The 21,257-nt window shown below is 50.3% G+C and overlaps 2 protein-coding genes across 2 annotated transcripts; both read left to right on the forward strand.

The window, feature by feature from the left end:
* The first annotated feature begins 3,999 nt into the window (after positions 1 to 3,999).
* AQP2 (aquaporin 2) lies at positions 4,000 to 9,978 on the forward strand. The gene is made up of 4 exons (XM_008494397.2): positions 4,000 to 4,375; positions 6,725 to 6,889; positions 8,496 to 8,576; positions 9,727 to 9,978. The coding sequence occupies exons 1-4, from the start codon at positions 4,010 to 4,012 to the stop codon at positions 9,940 to 9,942; spliced, it is 828 nt and encodes a 275-aa protein (XP_008492619.1). The 5' UTR covers positions 4,000 to 4,009; the 3' UTR covers positions 9,943 to 9,978.
* An 8,008-nt stretch (positions 9,979 to 17,986) lies between these two features.
* AQP5 (aquaporin 5) lies at positions 17,987 to 21,030 on the forward strand. Its single transcript, XM_008494398.2, has 4 exons — positions 17,987 to 18,364; positions 19,748 to 19,912; positions 20,172 to 20,255; positions 20,845 to 21,030. The coding sequence occupies exons 1-4, from the start codon at positions 18,002 to 18,004 to the stop codon at positions 21,028 to 21,030; spliced, it is 798 nt and encodes a 265-aa protein (XP_008492620.1). The 5' UTR covers positions 17,987 to 18,001.
* The last annotated feature ends 227 nt before the right edge of the window (positions 21,031 to 21,257 follow it).

Here is a 21,257-nt window from a genome sequence, read left to right on the forward strand (position 1 = left end):
CCTCTCTGCATAATGCCCACCAGGGCCAGGACATTCCAGCTGGAAAGGTCCCAGAAGCCAAACTGATTCTGCAGGTGCTCCAACACCAAGGTGAAAAGCTGGCTGAGGTGTTCCTGCTCCTGCTAATCCCAACACAAATATATCCAGCCCCTCATCCCCATCTGCTCCTTTTTTCCCCAGTGGTCCATTGCTGCTGTTCCCTGTGTTCTGCTGGGGGCCAGGGATGCACCAGCACTTCCATTTATCCAGGCAGCAAGCAGAAAACCTCAGGTGAGTTTCAAGATCAGTCACAATATTCAAATTCAGGGTTTTTTTTCCTTCTTCCCCTTTCTCTTCTTTTAAAGGCTTCCCCACGAGACCTCTCAGAGGCAGCTTTTGCACTTTTACCCCTCCTTTCTTGGAAATCTTATTTCAACCAGCAGCAGAACCATTAAGAGCTGGGTTTGGACAAAGATTTCTGCCAAGGCTCAGGCCTGCTGTGGATTCTCTGGTGTCTCATAAAAAAAAAAAAAAGCATTTGCTGCCACATGCAACATCAGCTCTGGTTGTGCATTCTGCTGTCAGGGAGGAGAGGGAGATGTCTGTAGGTGCCCTCCCTCCAAAAAAACCCAAACCAAAACCAAAAAAACTTCCAGCAGGGCCTGAGTCAAACACACCTCTTGTGAGGGATCAGATCCAAGCAGGAAAACTCACTGCTGCTTATGCAATAAATCTTTTATTCTTGGTGGCTCAGAGGTATTTTAGATGGAATGGAGATACCTTAAAGATGTTTATACTTTCCTGAAAGCCAGGGAAGCAAAGATATCTGAGCCATCTAAGTCACTCCAGAAAACAGCAGTTGTGCAAGCACAGTTCCCTTCCTTGCAAAATGTTCTTCCCAAATCCATTTACCTGGCCAGGTTCTGCCTCTGGGAGGAAGCAGAGTGGATCAGCCCTCCAGATGCCAACACACTCTTAGGGAGCATTTGCCCCTGATCCCAGGTGAGGGCTGAAAATGCTGTTACACTGCAAAGGCTGGGGTTTAAAAGGTACAGTCATGCACTTCCCCATCACAGCATCACAGAGACAGAATCACAGATTCACAGAATCACAGCATCACAGAACCACAGAACCACAGAATCACAGAGACAGAATCACAGCATCACAGAGACACAGAATCACAGAACCACAGAATCACAGAGACAGAATCACAGCATCACAGCATCACAGAATCACAGAATCAGACACAGAATCACAGCATCACAGCAACAGAATCACAGAGACAGAATCACAGCATCTCAGAGACACAGAATCACAGAAACACAGAAACACAGAATCAGAGATTCACAGAAACACAGAATCACAGAATCAGAGATTCACAGAAACACAGAATCACAGAAACACAGATTGACAGAATGTCAGGGGTTGAAAGGGACCTTGAAAGATCATTGAGTCCAAACCCTGTGCCAGGGCAGGATCCCCTGGGGTAGGTCACACAGGAACACATCCAGGTGGGGTTTGGAATCTCTCCAGAGAAGGAGACTCCACAACCTCACTGAGCAGCCTGTGCCTGTTCTGTCACCCTCCCAGTGAAAATTCTTTTTCCTTGTGTTTACACAGAACTTCCCATGCTCCAGCTCGTTCCACCTCAGGCAGCTCTGCAATGCTCCTTGCTGCTCCCAGTGCTGCAGCACCCTGGGTGTAAAAGCCACATTCCCTTCAACACCAGAGGCTTCAGGAACCCTTTCTGGAGCTTCAGCCACCCAGTACCAAGCTCTCCAGCTTGCTTGGTCTCCTGTTTCTCCATTTCCTATGCAGGACACGTGGCTGTGGCAAGGCAGGGACCTGAGGTTCTGCTACTGACTCTCTGCCTGGCTCCAGGGCATGGAGCCCCTCTCTGCAAACCCAGAAGGGTTACAGTGCCCACAGTGCTGGGAGGCTCTGGGTTTGAGCTGGGATGGGTTATTATCCTTACAGGAAAGCAGCAATGGTTTGCTCAGCCCTGCAGAGAAGACCATGACTGCAGAGCTCTCTTTCAGCAAGATGCCTCACTATACAACACCAACACTTCCAGCATGGCAGGAACCCCCCCTCCCCAGCACAAATGGCTCAAAAAGTGAATAAATAAATGAACCTGCACAGTGCCAGAGAGATGTGAGGCCCAGGAGGTTGTGCTCGATTTTTTAAGTTGCTCAGAGCTAGTCCTGCTTGCTTCTCTTTCCTTTTAATTAATCTTCATTAAGCACTGATACACCACAACTTGCTCCCCATGAATAACTATTAACCAAGCAGGGTATCAGCTCCACTTAATTGCCCTTATTAGTGCTCTGTCATTCCCTGCTCTAATGACAGCCTGCCTGTGGAGTCAGTCCCTGACACAACTCAGGATTGGGCAACACCAAGGTGGGAAATCTGCTCCAGGTAGGAAATCTGCTCCAGGTAGGCAGGAGCAGGAGCCTCCAGCCTGGCTGGGACCACGTTTTGTGCCTCATCAGCACCCCAGGTATTTTTAGCTTTGCACTCTGTTTTGGTGGGTGGCTTCATTGCTGGAAAACCAGAGGTCAGAACCATGTTGTGATGGGTCAAAGTCCCTGAGGAAGTCCCAGAGAAGGATTTTTTTCAATGGATAATGTTGAATAGAAGTCTTCCAGGCTCCAGCCTCACCAACAGCCTGGATTTGTTCTCCTCACAATCTCCTCCTTGTTACCAGCAGTGTCCCCATAGGGGATTCTTTTAAAGAGAGGACAAGAACAGAATGGAAGCAGAATAGTTCATTTGGAAGGGACTTACAGTGACCATGCTGACAAGAATGGTTACACACCTTTTGTGGGGGAAAGGACATGTCCTTTTGGGTTCTTTCCAACTTGAGACATCCTATGGCATAATTGGAGCACTATGGAATATTTTGCATCAATCCTTCCATCAGCTTGGTGGCACTTGCATGGTTTCTCACATAAGAGAAGTCTTTGTCAGAGCCAAAAAACAGGCTCTAAGTTCTGGTACTCTGCAGTCCTCTAAAATAAAATGGTCCCTTCATCTCCAGCTCTGTCCTGGGGGGTGCCTCTCCCAGCTCTCTGTGCCTTACAGCCACAGAGTCTGCTAACAAAGGAAAAAAAAAGAGCCCTGGGCTCCCTTGCCAGCAAAGCCACCAACCCCATTGGCACAGGGAGAAAAATCCTTACAGCCATCACCCCAGATTTGGCAAATTTGCCCTAGGCAGTGGAAGAAAAAGAGGAAAATGAACTGACTTGGCAACTAGTGGATGGTTTGATGTGAAGGATCAAGTACCAGAGGAAAAAAAAAAATTCTCTTTTGGGGATTAACACCAAGAATTAAAAAGACATTTCTGGAGAGCTGAGCTTGCCATACTCCCCCCTAGTCAGAGCACAGCTGGGACTCAGCTGTGAATGTCATTTTTATTTCTTTCTTGCCAGTCATTTCTTCAGGCTGTTTCCCAGTTTTCTGGGTAGAAAATCTATGCCCAAGTGGTAAAGTTCCCTGGGGAACTGAGTTGTAGGAGGTCACTTAGAGTTTTGTGCCCCTGAGAGATGCTTTTGCACCCAAGTTGCTCTGGTTATTTAACCCCAGCCCACATCCTGCTTTTCAACACCAACCCCACCTCAGGTCCATCTCTAGCTCTGCAGAACCCCCTTGGCTGATTCTGTCACCTTCATGTCATGGAGAAGAGAGGGGCACCTCTGGGGACAGGAAAGCCCAGGGGACAGGCAACAGAGCTCCTGGCATTGCTCCAGGCTGGTTTCTGACCTCCCAAGGGTGCCCAAGGCTGAGTTCCCCAGCTCTGAGGGGGGGGGCAGGGTCTGGTGTTCCCTCAGCTGGAACACAAATGCAGGAGGCACAAAAAGCATCAGGTTTCCATGGACCACAATCCCACCTCCTTCAGCAGGTGTTCCTTCAGCCCCATCCCACCCATATATACACCTCCTGGCCTCACCATCCTCCAGGGACAGAGCAGCTGTGGACACAGCTCCCTGAGGACACCAGGGGCAGGCTCAGTCCTTGCATCCTCTCCATGATGTGGGAACTGAGATCCGTTGCCTTCACCCGGGCTGTCCTTGCAGAATTTCTGGCCACATTGATCTTCATCCTCTTTGGCCTGGGCTCTGCACTCAACTGGCCTTCAGCATCCTCCCCCAGCATCCTTCAGATCGCCCTGGCTTTTGGCTTGGCCATCAGCACTCTGGTCCAAGCTCTGGGGCACATCAGTGGAGCTCACATCAACCCAGCAGTGACAGTGGCTTCCCTCATAGGCTCCCAGGTCTCCTTCCTCCGTGCAGTCTTCTATGTGGTGGCCCAGCTCCTGGGGGGGGTGGTGGGAGCTGCCATCCTCCACGAGATCACCCCTGCAGATTCCCGGGAAGGCTTGGCCATCAACAAGGTAAGAAGACTTCGTGTCCTTGGGAGCCAGCAGAAAAGGTTGGACAGGGCTTTTGGGAAGGCTGAGGGATGGGAGGAAGGGTTTGGTGGCCAGCAAGGGCTTAGTTAGTCCCCAAATTTTTACTTAGTTTTGGGTAGGAAGCTGCTGCCAGCTGCAGCCCAGAACCATGAGCTTGCTCCATCAAGGACAGGGAGAAAAGCAGGAGTCCCAGCTGCCTCCTCTGCTTTTCAGGACTAAAACCAGAGGGATGATCCAGCTGGACACATAAACACCTCCATTAGAAGACAAAGCCACAACCACCTCAGTTTTATCTGGAGCTCTCCTGGGGAGGAGACTCAGGTGTTAGAGAGGGACGTGATGAAACCCATCGCCTCTCCATCCCTCTTGCCCTCAGCTTGTCCCACTTTCCAGCCTGGCTCTGGCTCTGGCTCTGGACAACCTTTCCTCACCCATACAACTATTTACTGGCTGCCATGCCAGATTCCTGGCCGTGAGGATCTTGCACCAGGATAGAGGGGGGGTTTTTTTGGGTCTAAATCCCAGCTTCTCACTAACAGCACTGCTCATGGAGGTGCTTCCCACTGTGATGAGGTGGTACCAACAGATCCAGCAGGTTCATCCCAGTGCTCCCACTGCCTGGGCCCTGCTGAGGCATCACAAGGACCCCAAACTGGTTTCAGACACAGGGAAAAAAGGAAACTGAGCCAGGAGGGGATGGTGTCCCAACCTCCAACATCCCCCTCCCCACCCATGCATATAATAAAACTTTAAGAGGGGAGATTAAGGTTAGAGATTAGGAGGAAATTCTTTAGTGTGAGGGTGGAATGGGTTGGATTAGGTTGGAACATGTTGTCCAGGGAAGTTGTGAAAGTTCCATCCCTGGAAATGTTCACAGCCAGGTTGGAGGGGGCTCTGAGCTACCTGATGAGAGGGAGGGGTGTCTGCTGACAAAAAGAGGTTCTGAAACTGGATGAAGGTCACTTCCAAATCTAACCATTCTAGGATTTAAAAGAGGGAAAAACCCTAAAGAACTGCAGGGTTCACTCTCCCTTCTCTTCTTTTCTCCGTGCCCCTCCATGCCCCTATCTCCTCTTCAGATAGATACAGGAACCTGTGGCTCCTGTAGAATTCACAAACTCACAGAACTCAGGGGTTGGAAGGGAACTCAAAAGATCTATGGGTCCAACCCCTCCTGCCAGATCAGGGTCACCCATAGCAGGACACACAAGAGATGCCCATGCAGCACCCAGACCTGGCCCAAGCAGCAAGGGATGAGGGATCTCTTGGGAAGCATCCCACAGAAATCCCCTTTCTTGCAGTAGGGATGCACTTCCAGGACTCAGCTTCACTGCCAAAGGGATTAAGAGGGTTGCAAAAGGGATTGTGGGTTAATCTGAACAAGACTATTTAGACTGATAATAGCTGAGGTTTAATAAACCCAACAAAGGAAGTAGGAGTTCTATGAGAGACTTTCAAAACACCCAGCTCTGTTGTTTTACACCTTCAACCATCTAAAAGAAGGAAAGGGGATTTTGACTTTTATTTTTTTTTCCCCCTGTGGGCTCTGCCTCCCCAAATCACTTTTTGAAAAAGAGGGAGGAGGGAGGAGGGGGGGACAATGCAGGAGAGAGGAGAGTGACCAAGATGTGGTTCTGGATCTTGGCCAGGAGGGCAATTGCCACCTTTGTGGCATCACTCAGCAAAGTGATCTCAGGATCAGCGTTTGGGAGGATGCAGGGATTGACGTGGGGCAAGGGAGGGCAGAGCTGAGGCTGGATGAAGGGAAGCAACTGGGAGAGGGAAGGTCAGTGGCACTGCCAGCTGCAGCTCCACCCAGAGCTGGATAAAAATCCCTCAGAAAGCAATCAAGTGTCAGAAAGCAGAACTGAAGGAGAGGGAGTGCAGCCAGGCACTGGTTCAGATCAAAATGGGAAAATTCTTTCAGTTAAAAAATAGGAAGGGATTTTAAAAAAATTTTTTAATGCCAAAACTTTTTTTTTTTTTTGACATTTTCAAAATGTAATTTGTAAATTAATTTTTATAAAAGGCATTTTGTGTGTTAAGTGTGAGGAAAATTAAAAAAAAATATCCCTAGGGGGAAAACCAAGGTGAAATGTAATATCCAAAGAAATGGAACTGAACTATATCCTGCCAGGTCAATCAGTTCCCACTGACCTTCCCTTTTTCCTGGGAATTTTTTCCTTCTCTTCATATTGGAGTAAAAGTTCTCACCTATTTCCTACACCCTTTTCAGTTCTCCTTGATTTGGGTTTCCCTCTCTACCTTTCCACCCCAAACTTCCCCATCCCTGAGACATGTTTTGTTTGTTTGTTTGTTCTCCCCTTCCAGCTGCACAACGGGACCACCACGGGGCAGGCAGTGACTGTTGAGCTCTTCCTCACCTTCCAGCTGGTCCTCTGCATCTTTGCTTCGACTGATGAGCGCCGGGAGGACAACCTGGGCTCTCCTGCCCTCTCCATTGGCCTTTCTGTTGCCGTGGGGCATCTCCTTGGGGTGGGTAGAATGGGATAAAATGCAGAGCTTCTTGGGTTGTCTTTGCCTCTGAGCCCAAACCTGCCTGGCTGCATGCTCAGGGGTAGGCAGGGGATTTGTAATTCCTGTGATGTCCGTGGCTTTCCCACTCCTGGCTTTCCAGAAGAGAAAAATCCCATCAAAGCCATAGCAGAGCCTGAACTTGACTTTTATTGAGAGAGAAAAAACTTAAACTGCTGGGTTCTGCTGCTCCTTGAGTTCCTCAGGGAGCTCCCAGGGATCAGTGGGGTCTTCCCTCTTGTAGTGAATGTGGCATCAACTGAGGCACCCAAGACCATGATGAGACTGTGAGTTATTTGGGATGGTCACCCAGGCCAGTCCTTCTGGGGTGACAATACAGAGCAGCCCCCAGCACCCCCAGATTCTCAGTGCAGGCATTAAACCAGTGATGCTCGTGCCACATCTTCCAACCTTCATGAGCTGCAAGCCCATGGGACTGTTCTCCTACCCTCCTTCCCAAGGGCCACAAAGATGCTGGGAGGGCTGGAGCAGCTCTGGAGCCAGGGGGAGAGTTGGGGGTGTTCAGCCTGGAGAAGAGAAGGTTCTGGGGAGACCTCAGAGCATCTTCCAGTGCCTGAAGGGGCTCTAGGAAAGCTGGGGAGGGACATTGGACAAGGGCCTGGAGGGATGGGATGAGGGGGAATGGCTTTGAACTGCAAAAGGGGAGATTGAGATGAGATCTTAGGAAGGAATTCTTTGGTGCGAGGGTGCTGAGCCCCTGGCCCAGGGGGACCCCAGAAGCTGTGAAGAAGAGAAGAGAGGAGAAGAGAAGAGAAGAGAAGAGAAGAGAAGAGAAGAGAAGAGAAGAGAAGAGAAGAGAAGAGAAGAGAAGAGAAGAGAAGAGAAGAGAAGAGAAGAGAAGAGAAGAGAAGAGAAGAGAAGAGAAGAGAAGAGGAGACCTGGGGAGACCTCAGAGCACCTCAAGTGCCTGAAGGGACTCCAGGAAAGCTGGGGTGGGACTTTGGACAAGGGTCTGGAGGGATGGGACAAGGGGGAACAGTTTTAGACTGAAAAAGGGTAATTTGGCTGATATATGGGTAAGAAATTCTTCCTTGTGAGGGTGCTGAACCCCTGGCCCAGGATGCTCAGAGAAGCTGTGGCTGCCCCTGGCAGTGTTGAAGGTTGGATGGGGCTTGGAGCACCCTGGGCTGGGGGAGGTGTCCCCATGGCAGGGGGTGGGAGTCAGGATGAGCTTTCAAGTCCCTTCCAACCCAAACCATTCCATGAGTCTATGACCCTCAGTGGCAAGGAGCAGCAATTTGCTCCTGGAGCAGGCAGAGCAGGAGCTTGTCCCTGCAGAGCTGGTGATGCTTCAGGGCTTGACACCCAGCCTGGAGCTGAGTTACACCATGTACAGGACACATCCTTGTACAGAAGGTGCTGGGATACAGACAACTCACCCGTGTTGAGTCAGGAGCTGGAAGCTGCTGGTATCCCTTTTCCTGGAACGGGCCTGCTGGAGGGCGAACCAGCAGCTCAGGAGATGAATCATGCTAATAACACACCAAGATTTTTTAAAATGTGCTAAAAGGGCTTAATGCTAATAATGTGTGGTGCTCCCTGGCAGATCCGTTACACCGGCTGCTCCATGAACCCAGCCCGGTCCTTCGCTCCCGCTGTGATCGTCGGAGACTTCAGTGACCACTGGGTAAGAAATCAGCTCTCTCCGTGTTGGTTCAGTGGGATGAGCCCCTCGGGGTTACCAGCATTCCTAGAAACCCACAGAGCCAGCCAGATTCCTGGCATTTCCATGCCAGGTCCTAGCTGGAGGAGAGATGTAGAGATTAGCAGAAGGAGGTGGGGCTGCTGGGTGCTTATCTAATCAGGGTGCATTGCAACAGAAAGAGGGTGTGTGTGGTTTGTTGAACATGACTTATCAAAAGAAGCAAAAGCAATGGATAGGGGAGCTCTTCTTGCCAGTCCTGGGGACCTTTCCTGGTTCCGCCTGGATCCGGGCACACATTTTGCACCGGCTCCTTTGGGAATTCCGCCCGGCATTTCCTCCTGCAAAGAGGATGTTTGGAGCCAGAGCTCTGGTGGTTCAGGTCCAGAGGTGTCCAGTCCAAGCTGGTAGCCCCCTCCTCTCTATGGCAGTGTGTAAATGGGCAGGAAAACCAAGGAGGAACCCAAATCACTGAGTGTGCTCATGTTGGTCACCATTGTTCAGTCTGCAGAAAGGGGGGCTGAGGGGTGACCTCACTGCAGTCTGTGGATTCCTTCAGAGGGGAAGAGACGGGACTGATTTCTTCACTCCCGTGACCAAAGAAAGGACTCAGGGAAATTATAGGAAGCTGAATCAGGGGAAGTTTAAGTTAGTTATAAAAAAAAAAAGTTTTTGATCCAGTGGGCAGCTGAGCACAAGCTCCCCAGGGAAGTGGTCAGAGTACCAAACCTGCCTGAGTTCAAGAAGTGTTTGGATGATGCCCTCAGGCACATGGTGTGATTCTGGAGGTGCCCTACACAGGGACAGGAGTTAGAGTTGATGATCCTGATGGGTCACTTCCAACTTGGCATATTCTATGATTCCACGATGGACCAATAATTAACGAAGATTTTGCAGCTCTCAGCAGAGGAGGAGAGACAGAAGAGGATGGTTGGGTATATTCAGGCAGAACAGAAATGGATGGGACCTCAGGTCAGCAGTAACACTGCTGCCAAAGCAAATTCTTCATTTTGGTCCCAAAATGCTCAGTGGGTAGTGAGGAACACAAACCCCTTACGATGCTGGACTCCTGGATCCTCTCCATCCTCAAAACTCAGGATGGATTTAGCTCACCTGGTTCTTTTCTTTCCCACAGGTCTTCTGGGTGGGCCCCCTTCTTGGGGCAGCAGCTGCCTCCATCATCTACAATTATATCCTCTTCCCACAAGCCAAAACCTTCTCAGAGAGACTTGCCATCCTCAAGGGCTGTGAGCCAGAGGAGGACTGGGCAGAACGGGAGGTCCGGAGGCGGCAGTCGATGGAACTCCACTCCCCACAGACCCTGCCAAGGGGGATGTCCGAGAAGGTGTAGCCAAACCTTCTCCTGGGTTGAGGGAGGAGCTAGGGAAAACTCTGGCACATGCTGTAGAGCTGGTGTTTGTTTAGATGAGTGTTTCACCTCTCCCCTCTCTGCCTTCATCTTTTTGGGGTACTCAGGTTGATTCATCTCCTGGGGGGATGCCCTGGGATGGCCCAACACACCCCATGGCCGATGGATTTCAGATGCTGGGGGAAAATGCCCTTAAATCCAAACCACCAGTGTAGCAACAGGAACAAGGACACCGGGACCCTACCCTGGGCAGGCTCCTTCCACCTCCCCCTTGCAAAAGTCAGAGCTTGGTGGAGTTTGTTGCCCTTCACGAGGAGCTCGGAGGCACTCTCAGAGGTGTTATTACAGCCATTTGCTGGGTGTGGAGGTTGCCACCCGATGCCTCATTGCTGTTGAGCTCCCCTCACCTGTCTCCCATTTCTTTTCCCTGCCTGGCCCTTTGCACACACACACAGAAGTGCTCACTCCATGCCAGGGGTATGTCACAAACTGGAAGATTTGCTGCTGCTATTTACCCATGGGATGCAGGTGTCCTTCGCTCCCATGGAGCCTTTCCTGAGAAGATGGGACTGGAAGAATGTCCTTGAGTCCCTGATGCCCTGGTGAGGAGCTCCTGCAACTGGTCTCTCCTGTGACACTGAGAAACCTCCTGATTTTCAGCCTGAATTCCTCTGTGGCCAGTGTTGCTTTCATGGACCAGTGTTGTCATTTAGCTTCAGTTCTCATTTCCATGTTTTTCACTTCTCTCCCCCTGTTCCCACTGATTCTCAGATGAGTTACACAAAGCGTTTCAGGTGTGATGTTCTCCATCACTTGCTGCCTGTCTGAGCTCAGCAAAGCCTCATAACCATCCTCCCCCTTTCTGCTCTGTCAGGACCTGGTTATGGTTGCCAGCATAGTCAAAGAATTTGGGTTTAGTCTTTGGGATGCAACTTTGCTATTCCAGCCATCAATTCAATCCTATTTCTATTACATATCCTAAAAGTCATGCAATTCCAGTACAACTTCCTGATGTTTCTTTCTGCTGCTGATGTCTCCCCAGCATTGCCCCATCCCACCAGAAGTCATCACCACATTCAGGCTTTTTTCTGCTAAGGCTGTTAATGGAAATACTCAGTAGGATCAGACCCATTTCCAAATCAAAATAAACATTCCCCGTCATTTTCCTCCCTCTGACTGTTTTGACATGAACTACCACAGAGTCACAGAATCATGATGCTCTTCCCTTGCTCCTTACCCTCCAGTTTCCTCCTCCTTGGGAATCCATAATTTCCTCTGTTCCTCTTTGTGCTCCTCCTCAAAAATGTGCTAATGGCTATTGCTGGAGAGGAGAGGAGTGAACAAAGCTTTGATCTGAGCCAGACCAAGTGTTCTCATGGTCTTCTTGTCACCATGCCAAGGGATGCTGAGAGCATGGGAACTCCTGCATCACCTCCTCCAGCTGCCGTTTGCTGCCCATGATGTCCATGAAGCAAGGGGAGAATCATATCAAGCTGTTGTGGCCAAGGATGCATTTTACTCTCCCAGTTAATTAATGCAAATATCCCCAGGAGGCTGCTATGGAAGTGCAGCAGTTTTAGCCCTGGCTTAACCCATTCTCTGCCACAGCAAAAATATTGATTCTTCCCTCCACTTTGTTCCTGCAAGAGCAAAGGAACATTTGACTATTACACCAGAAAAAACTTGTCACAAAACCTGTCTGTCCTCCTCAGTGGGAATTAAAATCATGTTTCAAATCAATCAGAGTGTAAAATTGTATTTAGATTACCAAATACTCAGTTTTAAAAGTAGTTTGCATTTTTGTTCCAAAGGAAAATAAATCCATGTGTGTCAGGGAAACCCAAAGAGATTTACCCAGAAGTTATCCTGTATAAAATGCCATGCAGCTGATCCTTTTTTGGGAGGGCAATGTTCAACTTCATAACATGTCCCTTCCCCTTCAGGTCTAAGCATTTAATTTATCATTTGCCCCAACAATGTTTAAGTTTATGTTTAACATAAACTGCACAGACCTCAAGAATGAGTTTTCATGTCTAATAATTACTGTATTCTTTCAAATAAATGCTTGAAATTCACTTCTGTCCACTGAATTTGCACACGTGCATAAAATAGTGACACATTTATGCCCACATAATATATATACACTGATATAAAGTAACCTCCCAACCCCAAATTCTGCAGCTCTGAGTGCAGCTGCCTCATTCCAAGGACTTGGGCAAAGTGACATTAGACCAAAGCCCAACTTAAAAATAGGGCCCTGCAGCACAAAATCCATTTCCCCCCTTCAGCACTACTTGGGTGTTCTGGTTCTGGTTCTGGTCTCAATGTCCCCAAACCAGATTTTTGGATGGCTAAAGCAGCCTGAGTCCTCTGGAGGCAACTGGGAATGGTAACTGACCTTTTCTGAGAGCTGTGTCATTGACTTCAGTGACACTTCCTAAACTTGCAGAGTCAGGAAACCAAGCCAGTCCTTCCAGATTTGCACCAGGGCAGCTCCAATTAGAGGGCAGGATCAGCAAGCCCGAGATCAGAGCTACCACAGACCAACCTGAAACCCCACCAGGCTGATCACACTTTGGATATTCCATCTCAAGAGCTGTGGTTGGAGCCAGGATTTGAAAGCCATGCCTGTCCATGAGCTCATGACTCTCCACAATGAAGATCTGCAATATTTCTTGCCTCATCCATCACCTTTATTGCCTTCATCATGGACCTGTCATAAATAGTATGACCATGAAATCAAAATTAAAATCACTGCACAGTGACCATGAAATCAAAATTAAAATCAGTGCACAGTGAGTCTCAGGTCCCATTGCTCCTCATGTCCTTCCATCACCTGAGACTATGAGGTTTTCCCTCTCCTCCTCTTGTCCCACCTCTGAGTTCTGGAGGGTCTCAGCACAATGAGGTGAGAGGTGCTCATTCTGCAGAGGATCCTTTGGGTGCTGTGAAAATTGAAGACATGCCCAGACACCTTTCCTTGCCTTTGCTGCTTGGCTGCCTGAGCCAGCCCAGCCCTTTGCTTGAAGATACCAATTAAATGCCACAATACTGTCTGTCTTCAGCAGAAATATCTGATTTCACAGAGGCAGCATTTGTCACCCAGGGCAGTCACATGGTTCCCTAAGATGATTCCTCCATCTGGCCCTGCTGAGCTTCTCATTCCATCAGGTCTCCAGGGGCACAAAACTGCACAGCCCAAACACTGCCTGGATCTCAGGACCTTGTTCCCCAGAGCCACGTTGGAGAGGCTGCTGGGACCAGCACACTGGGGAATGGAGCAGCCCGGTGGCAAATCAAAGTTTCCCAATGTCTTGACCCTACCTGGTGGAGGAAGGACAAGTCCAAAAGGTGATGGATACGTGCAAAATGTTATTTTGAAAATGATTGGTTTATTTCCAGGCAAACGAAATCTCTTCTGCTGCAGTTTCCTGTGCTTCCAGCATCATCTGTTCACCACTGGCCACATGAAATGGTGATGCCTTCCTTGGGTGGTTTGTAGTTAGTAGGGAGCCAAGCTCTGGTTTCTGCATCTGAGGTCCATGAAGTAGGGCTGCAACACTGACCTCCTGATTTTTTACCTTCTGGAGAGGCAGATGAGATCTATCTGAAAGCATCCAAATCTCTGCTCCAAAGCCAGCTCAGAGTCTGTCCTGCACCCAGCACCTCCATCACATGGCAGGAAAGGGGGAAAGTGACTAACCTAGAGGAAAACAGAATGCAAACAGCCTGGCTGGGATCACAGCAAACCTGCTGTTATCTTGGAAAACACGATGCAGGGTGAGCTGCTTTAGTGATGGAGAGAAAAGCTCACACTTGCAGGACAGAGAGGAGAAGAGCACAGCCCAGCTTCAAACCTTGGGGATCAGACCTGAGTTTTCTGCTTTGAATTTCTTGGCTTGACCTTGTACAAATCCTCCAGGTCTGGATAGTTCAAGGAAATCTGAGCACTGAGTTCCCATCTGGCACCTGCCTTGGGTGGCCTGACCCACCTAGGATGGAGGCACCTCCTTATTTATATATGTAGAAATATTTCCCAAGCTTGTTTTCCTAGAGGAGGTGCTGGGGGGGCTAAATCCAGCCTGGAGAGCAGGAGGATGAGGTAGCATCAGGTGTAGTCTGGAAAATAAAGGACCATGGACCTTCTCAGAAGGCTTCATGGGGAAGCCAAAGCCCCAGCTGGTTCCTGTATCTTCAAGGCTTGCAGCAAGTCTGATGTCACAAGGCTCTGTCAAAGAGTCTGGATGTGACACCAGAGGCTCTGCTTCCATTTTCAGACTGGTTTTCCAGGAACACCAAGAACCTAAAGAAAAATCACACATTTCTCCAGAGAGCACTCAGTTCAAAAGTCTTTAGCAGCTCTGACACATCAGGGGATGCTACCACCATGACTCTCTCTAAATCAGAATATACTGTCTAACTTTTTAGGTTAAGAAATTTCCCAATCCATTTGCTCTGGGTCTTACAGGCAGAATGGAGTGAAAACCATTTTTTCAAGTTCACCAAGGTAAAACCATCTGTTCGTGTGTTGTCATCAAGAGAGGCTTTCCAAATGCATGAGCTCTTGGACACAGGTGATCGTGCAAGAATTTCAACTTTTAAGAGTTTCCAGATGTCCTCTCTTACGTTATTTATGGTGTTCATGGGTGCTTTGGAGGTCGGTTGTACTTTTAGTTGCTCTCTGCCTTGATGCAACTCAACCACTTCCACACCAGAGCTGGTCCTGCTCTCCATCCAGCCCCATGGGAGCAGGATAGGATCCCACCTGTCCCCAGCTCTGGTGCCAAGGTGAAGAGGGGACATCCCTTTCCAGATGGCAGCTCTCCTCCCACATCATTTCTGCAGTTATTCCCAAGAGTGCTCCTTGCAGCCTTGCCAGGAGACTGCATGGGTGGAGATGAGATGTCCACAGCAAATACAGCGGAAAAACACCACAGCCCCGAGCACAGCTCTGTCTGAGTCCTGAGGACACTGATAAGTGCTGGCTGGCCCATAAGAATTCAAAGTATGCCCTCAGAATGAGCAGAAGCTCAACCTCTTAATGTTGCTGATGCAGGTGGCTTTGCTGGAAAGGGCTAGACTTGAAAATCAGGACACCAGGTCTCCAGCCCTTGCTCTGTGATCTCACATGGGTCTTTTTTCTAACCATCCTTTTGCTTTTTCTGATACACATTATTGTTGTTATCCCCATGTGATGGTTTAATGATGATTTCAGTGCAAATTACTTATGAAAGCTACTGGCATTTCCATGGCAGACCAGCCCCAAAACATTTGCATCCTCTTGCACACCTTGGAGACCAGCAAATCATTTCCAAGCAGAGAGCAGAGCGATGCTGTTATTAAGCATTAACACTATTCAGCATTTAAATAACAACATCCCTATCTGTACCAGGTCACCAGGTCACTGTGACCACCCAGCTGAGCCCAGCAGCCACCAAGGGCTGGAAGGCAGCTTCAAGACCCATTTCTCCAGACAAATCAGTGGGATGGGACGTGGTAACATCCCCAAAGGGAGATTAACACTTGGAGGTTTTTGTCCCAAAGTACCCGGCCAGGTTACTAGGGGAAGTAAAAGCTTCATTGCTGCAGGGCAGGAGACGGTGGAATCACTCAGCCTCAGGCTGGCAGAGTAATCCCTTGCCTTTCAAGAGAGTGCAAGGAGGTGGTGGTGCAAAACCCATCCTCATCCTTGTGACCCCACCACGTAGGTGTCAGTCTGGCAGCAGGGACCTGCCTAATGCCTTCTCAACATCTTGCCCAATTCAATTAAACCTGACACATCAAAGGCACTTGGAGTTTGTACAAGCTCCTTGGAGGGCACGCAGGAAGAGGAAGGAGCCATCCCAAAGCCTGCTCAGCACGCTCAGGCACCAGAGAAGCCAAGCAGGAATGCCCTGGAGAGGAAAGTCTGGCAAACAGCCTGGGGAAAACACGCTTTGCATGACATGTTAGCAGGGAAACATCCTGTTTCTCTCCAAAAGCTTCTCCCATGGTGTCCATCTCTTGGTCAGCCAAAGGATTTTGCCAGGAGGAGTCGTTATCCACAGGGGGACCTGGAGGAGCATCCCTGGGCTCAAGGCTGCTTTTTTTGTTGTGTGGTGGAGGAGCTGCCTGCAAACTGCAGCCACTGCCGAGGGAAAGCTGTGGTGGGCGTGTTACAAAATGGTCTGGAGGATGGGAACAAGGTGCGTTTTAACCAGCTGGAGCAACAGGCAAGGCTGAAGGGAAGTGGCAAGTAACTCCAGCTGGAATCTGGCCAAGGTGTCTTGAAATACCAGCTTGCAAAACTTTCACCAAAACACGCCAACGGACCAGGTGTTTCAAGGATAAGAGATCTGGTCTTCAGCTCTGCAATCTTCCCCAGGATCAGCAGAACGAGGGGAAAATCATTCTCAGGAATTAACTCTGTAACGGATCCTCCCTCCCTTGAGACTCCCTGGGTCTGTTTGCTCAGCTCAGGACTTTGGGTACAGCTGGAGGAGAAAGGCTCATTTATTTTCCTATCTGGAGCAAGAACTCCCCTCCTCTGGCTCTGAAGAGGAATCCCTCCTGGATTTTGACCCCCCTGGATGTGTGCAGGTCTGACTGCACCCAGCAGAAGGCAGCAGCGAATGCAACTTTTTAGGGCTTTTTGAATTTAAATTGAGATTTAAATGATTTTACCAGTCTCCTGCCTGTAGAGCTTTGCTCACTGTGTGCTGGAGTGTGACTTTCTGCAGAGGTAGGTGGGAGCCATGGGTAACCCCTTCTCAGGCTTGCTGTATTAGGCATGGAGAGATGGCATCAATCAAGCCAGGAGGGCAGACCTGGCACCCAAACCCATTAGAAAAACAGAAAATAAAAATAAATCCTGGCAGAAGGCTGCAAGAACAACGAGGGGATCAAAATTTCATTGTTAAGTGTCCCCACCCTAAAATCTCTGTGCCCATCAGCTCCGTGTTGCACAGTGCTAGGAGCCTCCCCTCTCAGCTCCCTGCCAGCCAAGGATTTGCAGCTGGATGGGTTTGGGATGGAGGGCAGCTCGACAGGAACATGCAAACATGGCCTGGGTGCATGCAGAGCCTGTGACTTCATGTTGACATACCCAAGAGTAAAATCATTGACTTCGTTGAGCAATATCTTGAAAGGCAAAAAAGAAAAGAAAAAGGCTGGAGATGACAGGGGTTGGATACACCCTTCCTGGCCACAGGCCAACTGGTGCAACCCCCCCGAGATGCTCTGTGAAGAGCAGCAAAGCAGAAAGGCAGCAGAGGGGTCTACAGCCCAGCTCTGCACCACCACCACCAGCTCTCTCCACCCGAGACCCACTGTCCCTTTCTCCCTCCACCCAGGCACCTCCAGGAATCCCCAGCTTGTCCATGGCTTCCTGGCTAGGCTAAGAATCCCGCAAACCCTGCCCTGCTCACAGGACCATTTGCTTCTTGGAGCTGAGATGTTTTGAAAGCCTGGGAGCAGGTCCAGGTGCTTCGCTTCGCTTTACATTTCAACATCCCATGTAAATCCAATACATGGAGAGTCCTGTCCCAGGAGGGCTCCTCCAGCCCAACACCAGCAGCAAGACTTGGGACTTTTCAAGCAAAAAGAGAGTCCTCTCCAGTCTGCAAGGACACGGAGGAAGGGAATATTAACTACACCTCTGTTAACGAAACACCCAGCACCTGGTGAGAGGTAGTAAAAGGGAAAAGCAGAGGAGGGATCAAGGCGTCGTTATGCAACCGCGTTATCTAACGACCACAGAGACACCCTATAGGGGCTCTTTGTTTGCAGAGGGAAGGAGAAAGAAATGCCACCACCATCTGAGTCACTGGTTCACCAAGAGGCTCTGAAGTTATTTTCAGATGGAAACTTTTCCAGTTTCACATGATAATTTGGGAGGACTGGCTAATTCCGTGGCTCCACCCACTGCCTTGTAACACAGCTCCCTGTTGCTCTTGCATATATAGATAGGTATGGCCCTACAACTGGGTGCAGGCAGAAGAGCCTGGAGACAGAGGAAACCTAAACTTTCTTCCTTCCTAGCTGCTCTCCACCCGCTCCCACCATGAAGAGGGAAATATTAACCCTGGCTTTCGCTCGCTCCGTCTTTGTCGAGTTTCTCTGCACGCTCATCTTCGTCTTCATCGGCCTTGGCTCAGCCCTGAAGTGGCCATCTGCCCTCCCCAGCATCCTTCAGATTGCACTGGCCTTCGGGCTGGCCATCGGCACCCTGGTGCAGGCATTTGGCCACATCAGTGGTGCCCACATCAACCCGGCTGTGACCATTGCCTTCTTCGTCGGGAACCAGATCTCCTTCCTCCGGACCCTCTTCTACGTGATTGCCCAACTGGTTGGGGCCATCGCCGGGGCTGGCATCCTCTACGGTGTGACACCAGCCAACACCCGTGGCAACCTGGCCATCAACGCGGTAAGTCTGCCTATCTGGAGATGGTTCCCCTTGCCCCCTGGCTTTCCCTCTCCTTGAGACCAAGAAGCTGATGCTGGCACCAAGGCAGAGAGCCAAATCCATCGGAATGCTCAGTCTGGACACATTGTCCTGTCCTGCACAGAGGGACGGGAAAGGGCCAGGAGCAAACATGGGCATAGGCAGCAGGGTATTGCCATGACAGCTTTACTGTGCGGGGTAATGAATAGCATGGTTTTTTTCCTCCTTTAATAAGTGCTTCCTTTATCCTAAGGGACTGAGTGAGTCACCACACCATTGAGATGTTCTTGACTGCAGCCTCTCCACCTGGAGATTAATGCTGGGATAGGAGCTGCGCCAGGACGGAGGAGGGAGGGCAGGAAGCAGAGCCCAGTTAAACCAGTACAGGCAGGGGGAGCAGAAGCCCACTGTAACCAGTGTACTGGAGGAGCTGGGAAATGGAGGTGGATGGAGAGAGGTGGTGGAGAAGAGCTGAAGAAGGAGCAATGCTCAGGACAGAGTGGAGAGGCTGCAAGGGGCAGGGGCTTAGAGGAGGAGGGGAGACAGTGGGACCCCCTGAGTTAAGTGGGGACAAGGAGCAGGGCTCAAGTTCTTGGAGCTGTGCTGAGAAACCACGTGAAATGTGGTGGTGGAGCTGCCACTCCAACCACAGCACAGGTTAGGACCCCCTGGAGCAGCACAGGGACGTTGAGGAGAGTTTAATCACTGGGATGAAGTGCTGCAATCCATCTTATTTCCACATGTCCTAAGACAGTCAGATTTGCCTAAAAACCAAGCTGTGGAAGCTTGGGTCACTTTGTGCTTCCCATACCCAGGCGGGTTGAGTCCAACAGAGAGTCCCCAAAGGAGAGTGCGGAGGCAGTGGGACAGCAGCAGCCTGTCCTACCCCCATGAACACCCCCAACCTTCATCCCAACCCTCACCCCTCATCCTGTGCCCTTCTGCAGTGGCTGCCGGGTGCTCCCCAGCCTCCCAGGGAAGTGCTGCACAGAGTGGAGGGGAGAAGAGTCAGGATATGACAGCAACCAGCAAGGGGGGAAGAAATGCAGGATAAAAAGGGACAAATCTGTGTTGGACTTTGAGGGCAAGTGCTGAGTGTTGCAGAGCCAAGTTAATGGAAAGATGTGGAGAGTCCCAGGGAGGGAGGGGATGGGGAGAGACAAATTGTGGAGCATAAAACAGAAAGATAATTTGTTCCCTTTCAAGAAAAGGAGCAGTGGACCTGAGCAGTGGCCAGCACAGCACCCTGTGCCGAAGGGCTGGGCAGAGGACCTGGGGGGGCTTCTCCCAGGCTTTGGAGAACAATGAAAAGTGATGACAAGCCCTGGGGTTGGTTACTTATTTTATGCCCTTGCTGGTTTGCAGCTCAACAACAACATTACTCCTGGCCAGGCCCTCGTGGTGGAGATCATCCTCACCTTCCAGCTGGCTGCCTGCATCTTTGCCTCCACGGACAGCCGGAGGAATGGCAACGTGGGCAGCCCAGCCCTGTCCATCGGCCTCTCCGTTACCGTGGGACACTTGGTGGGGGTGAGTGTCCAAAGCAGGAGAACAGGGCAGAGGATCCCACGAGGATGGGGTTCCCCAAAATACTCTTGTGCTGTTGATCTGAGACAAAGTGGGACTGGGAAAGCCCCCATGGGGTGTTCGTGGGCTTCTCCGTGGTGTTGGAGAGTTCCCACCACGCTGCAAGAGAAATGGTGCTGGGGGCTGTTTCAGTACCTGCTTCTGAAAAGTTGGTTGTGTCAATATGAGACATCTTCTCTTGCTTTCCTTTCTGCACTGACAGATCTATTTCACCGGGTGCTCCATGAACCCAGCCCGGTCCTTTGGACCAGCAGTCATCGTGAGGAGGTTCAGCCCAGCACACTGGGTGAGTGTTGGCCGTGTGCTGGGACAAACTGGTCAAGAGGCTGCCAGGGACAGATGGGGAAAGAGCAGCAATTGCCGTGGGGGTCAGAGGGATGGCTGGTTCAGAGCCTATCCCAGGCCTGAAAGGATAAAAAGGGACTGGAGAGGGAGGGGGGGTTTCCCCCTTGATCCACAAGGAAGCTGCTATCCCAGTGGCACAGAACCAGCAAGGGGACAAACATAAGACCCCTCCCTCCACCCACCCATGGGTTCTGAGCCAGGGCATCATCTGAGGTCAGTAATGCCCACAGGGGAGCCCAGCTTAGGCTTTTGCAGTCACCCAGCACTGCATGCAAGCCCAGACCCAGCCTGCAGAGCTGGGTTGGTGCCTCCTTTCCAGCACACACCACATCTTTGCACTCAGAAAGACCTTTGTGTCTTTAGCTTGGAAAGGTTGGGGGGATTTCAGCCCAAGAAGTCTCCTGGAAAGGGTTTTTTCATTTTTCCAAGGGTTCGGAGATGTGGAGCAGTGAGGGATGCTGGTGTGGTGGCTGGACGTGGTGCACCAACCTCCCAGACCTGCTCTCACCTTCTCCCTTGTTGCTTTCCAGGTGTTCTGGGTTGGACCCATCCTCGGGGCTTGCTTGGCTGCTCTGCTCTACTTCTACATCCTCGTCCCCTACTGCATGAACATCTCAGACAGAGTTGCCATCGTCAAGGGCACCTATGAGTCTGAGGAGGAGTGGGAAGAGCAGAGAGAGGAGAGGAAGAAATCCATGGAGTTGACCCCACCGTAGGAATAGTTGGAAAAAAAAAACCAAAAACAAACCAAAAAAACAAAACACAAGCAAAAGGAGGGGAGGAAGCCCCACACATGGGCTCATGTGTGCACCAAAGCCAGGCAAGGAACACATCCAGCTACAGTAGACTCTTAAGCAAAAGTCTTGGAACTTAAAAGACCACCTGTGACTAAGATGGGAGCATTGCAATGTCTGTTTATATAACCCCTCTACCTGAGTCTGAG

The sequence above is a fragment of the Calypte anna genome, unplaced genomic scaffold (genome assembly GCF_003957555.1).
Source record: "Calypte anna isolate BGI_N300 unplaced genomic scaffold, bCalAnn1_v1.p scaffold_87_arrow_ctg1, whole genome shotgun sequence".
Lineage (NCBI taxonomy): Eukaryota > Metazoa > Chordata > Aves > Apodiformes > Trochilidae > Calypte > Calypte anna.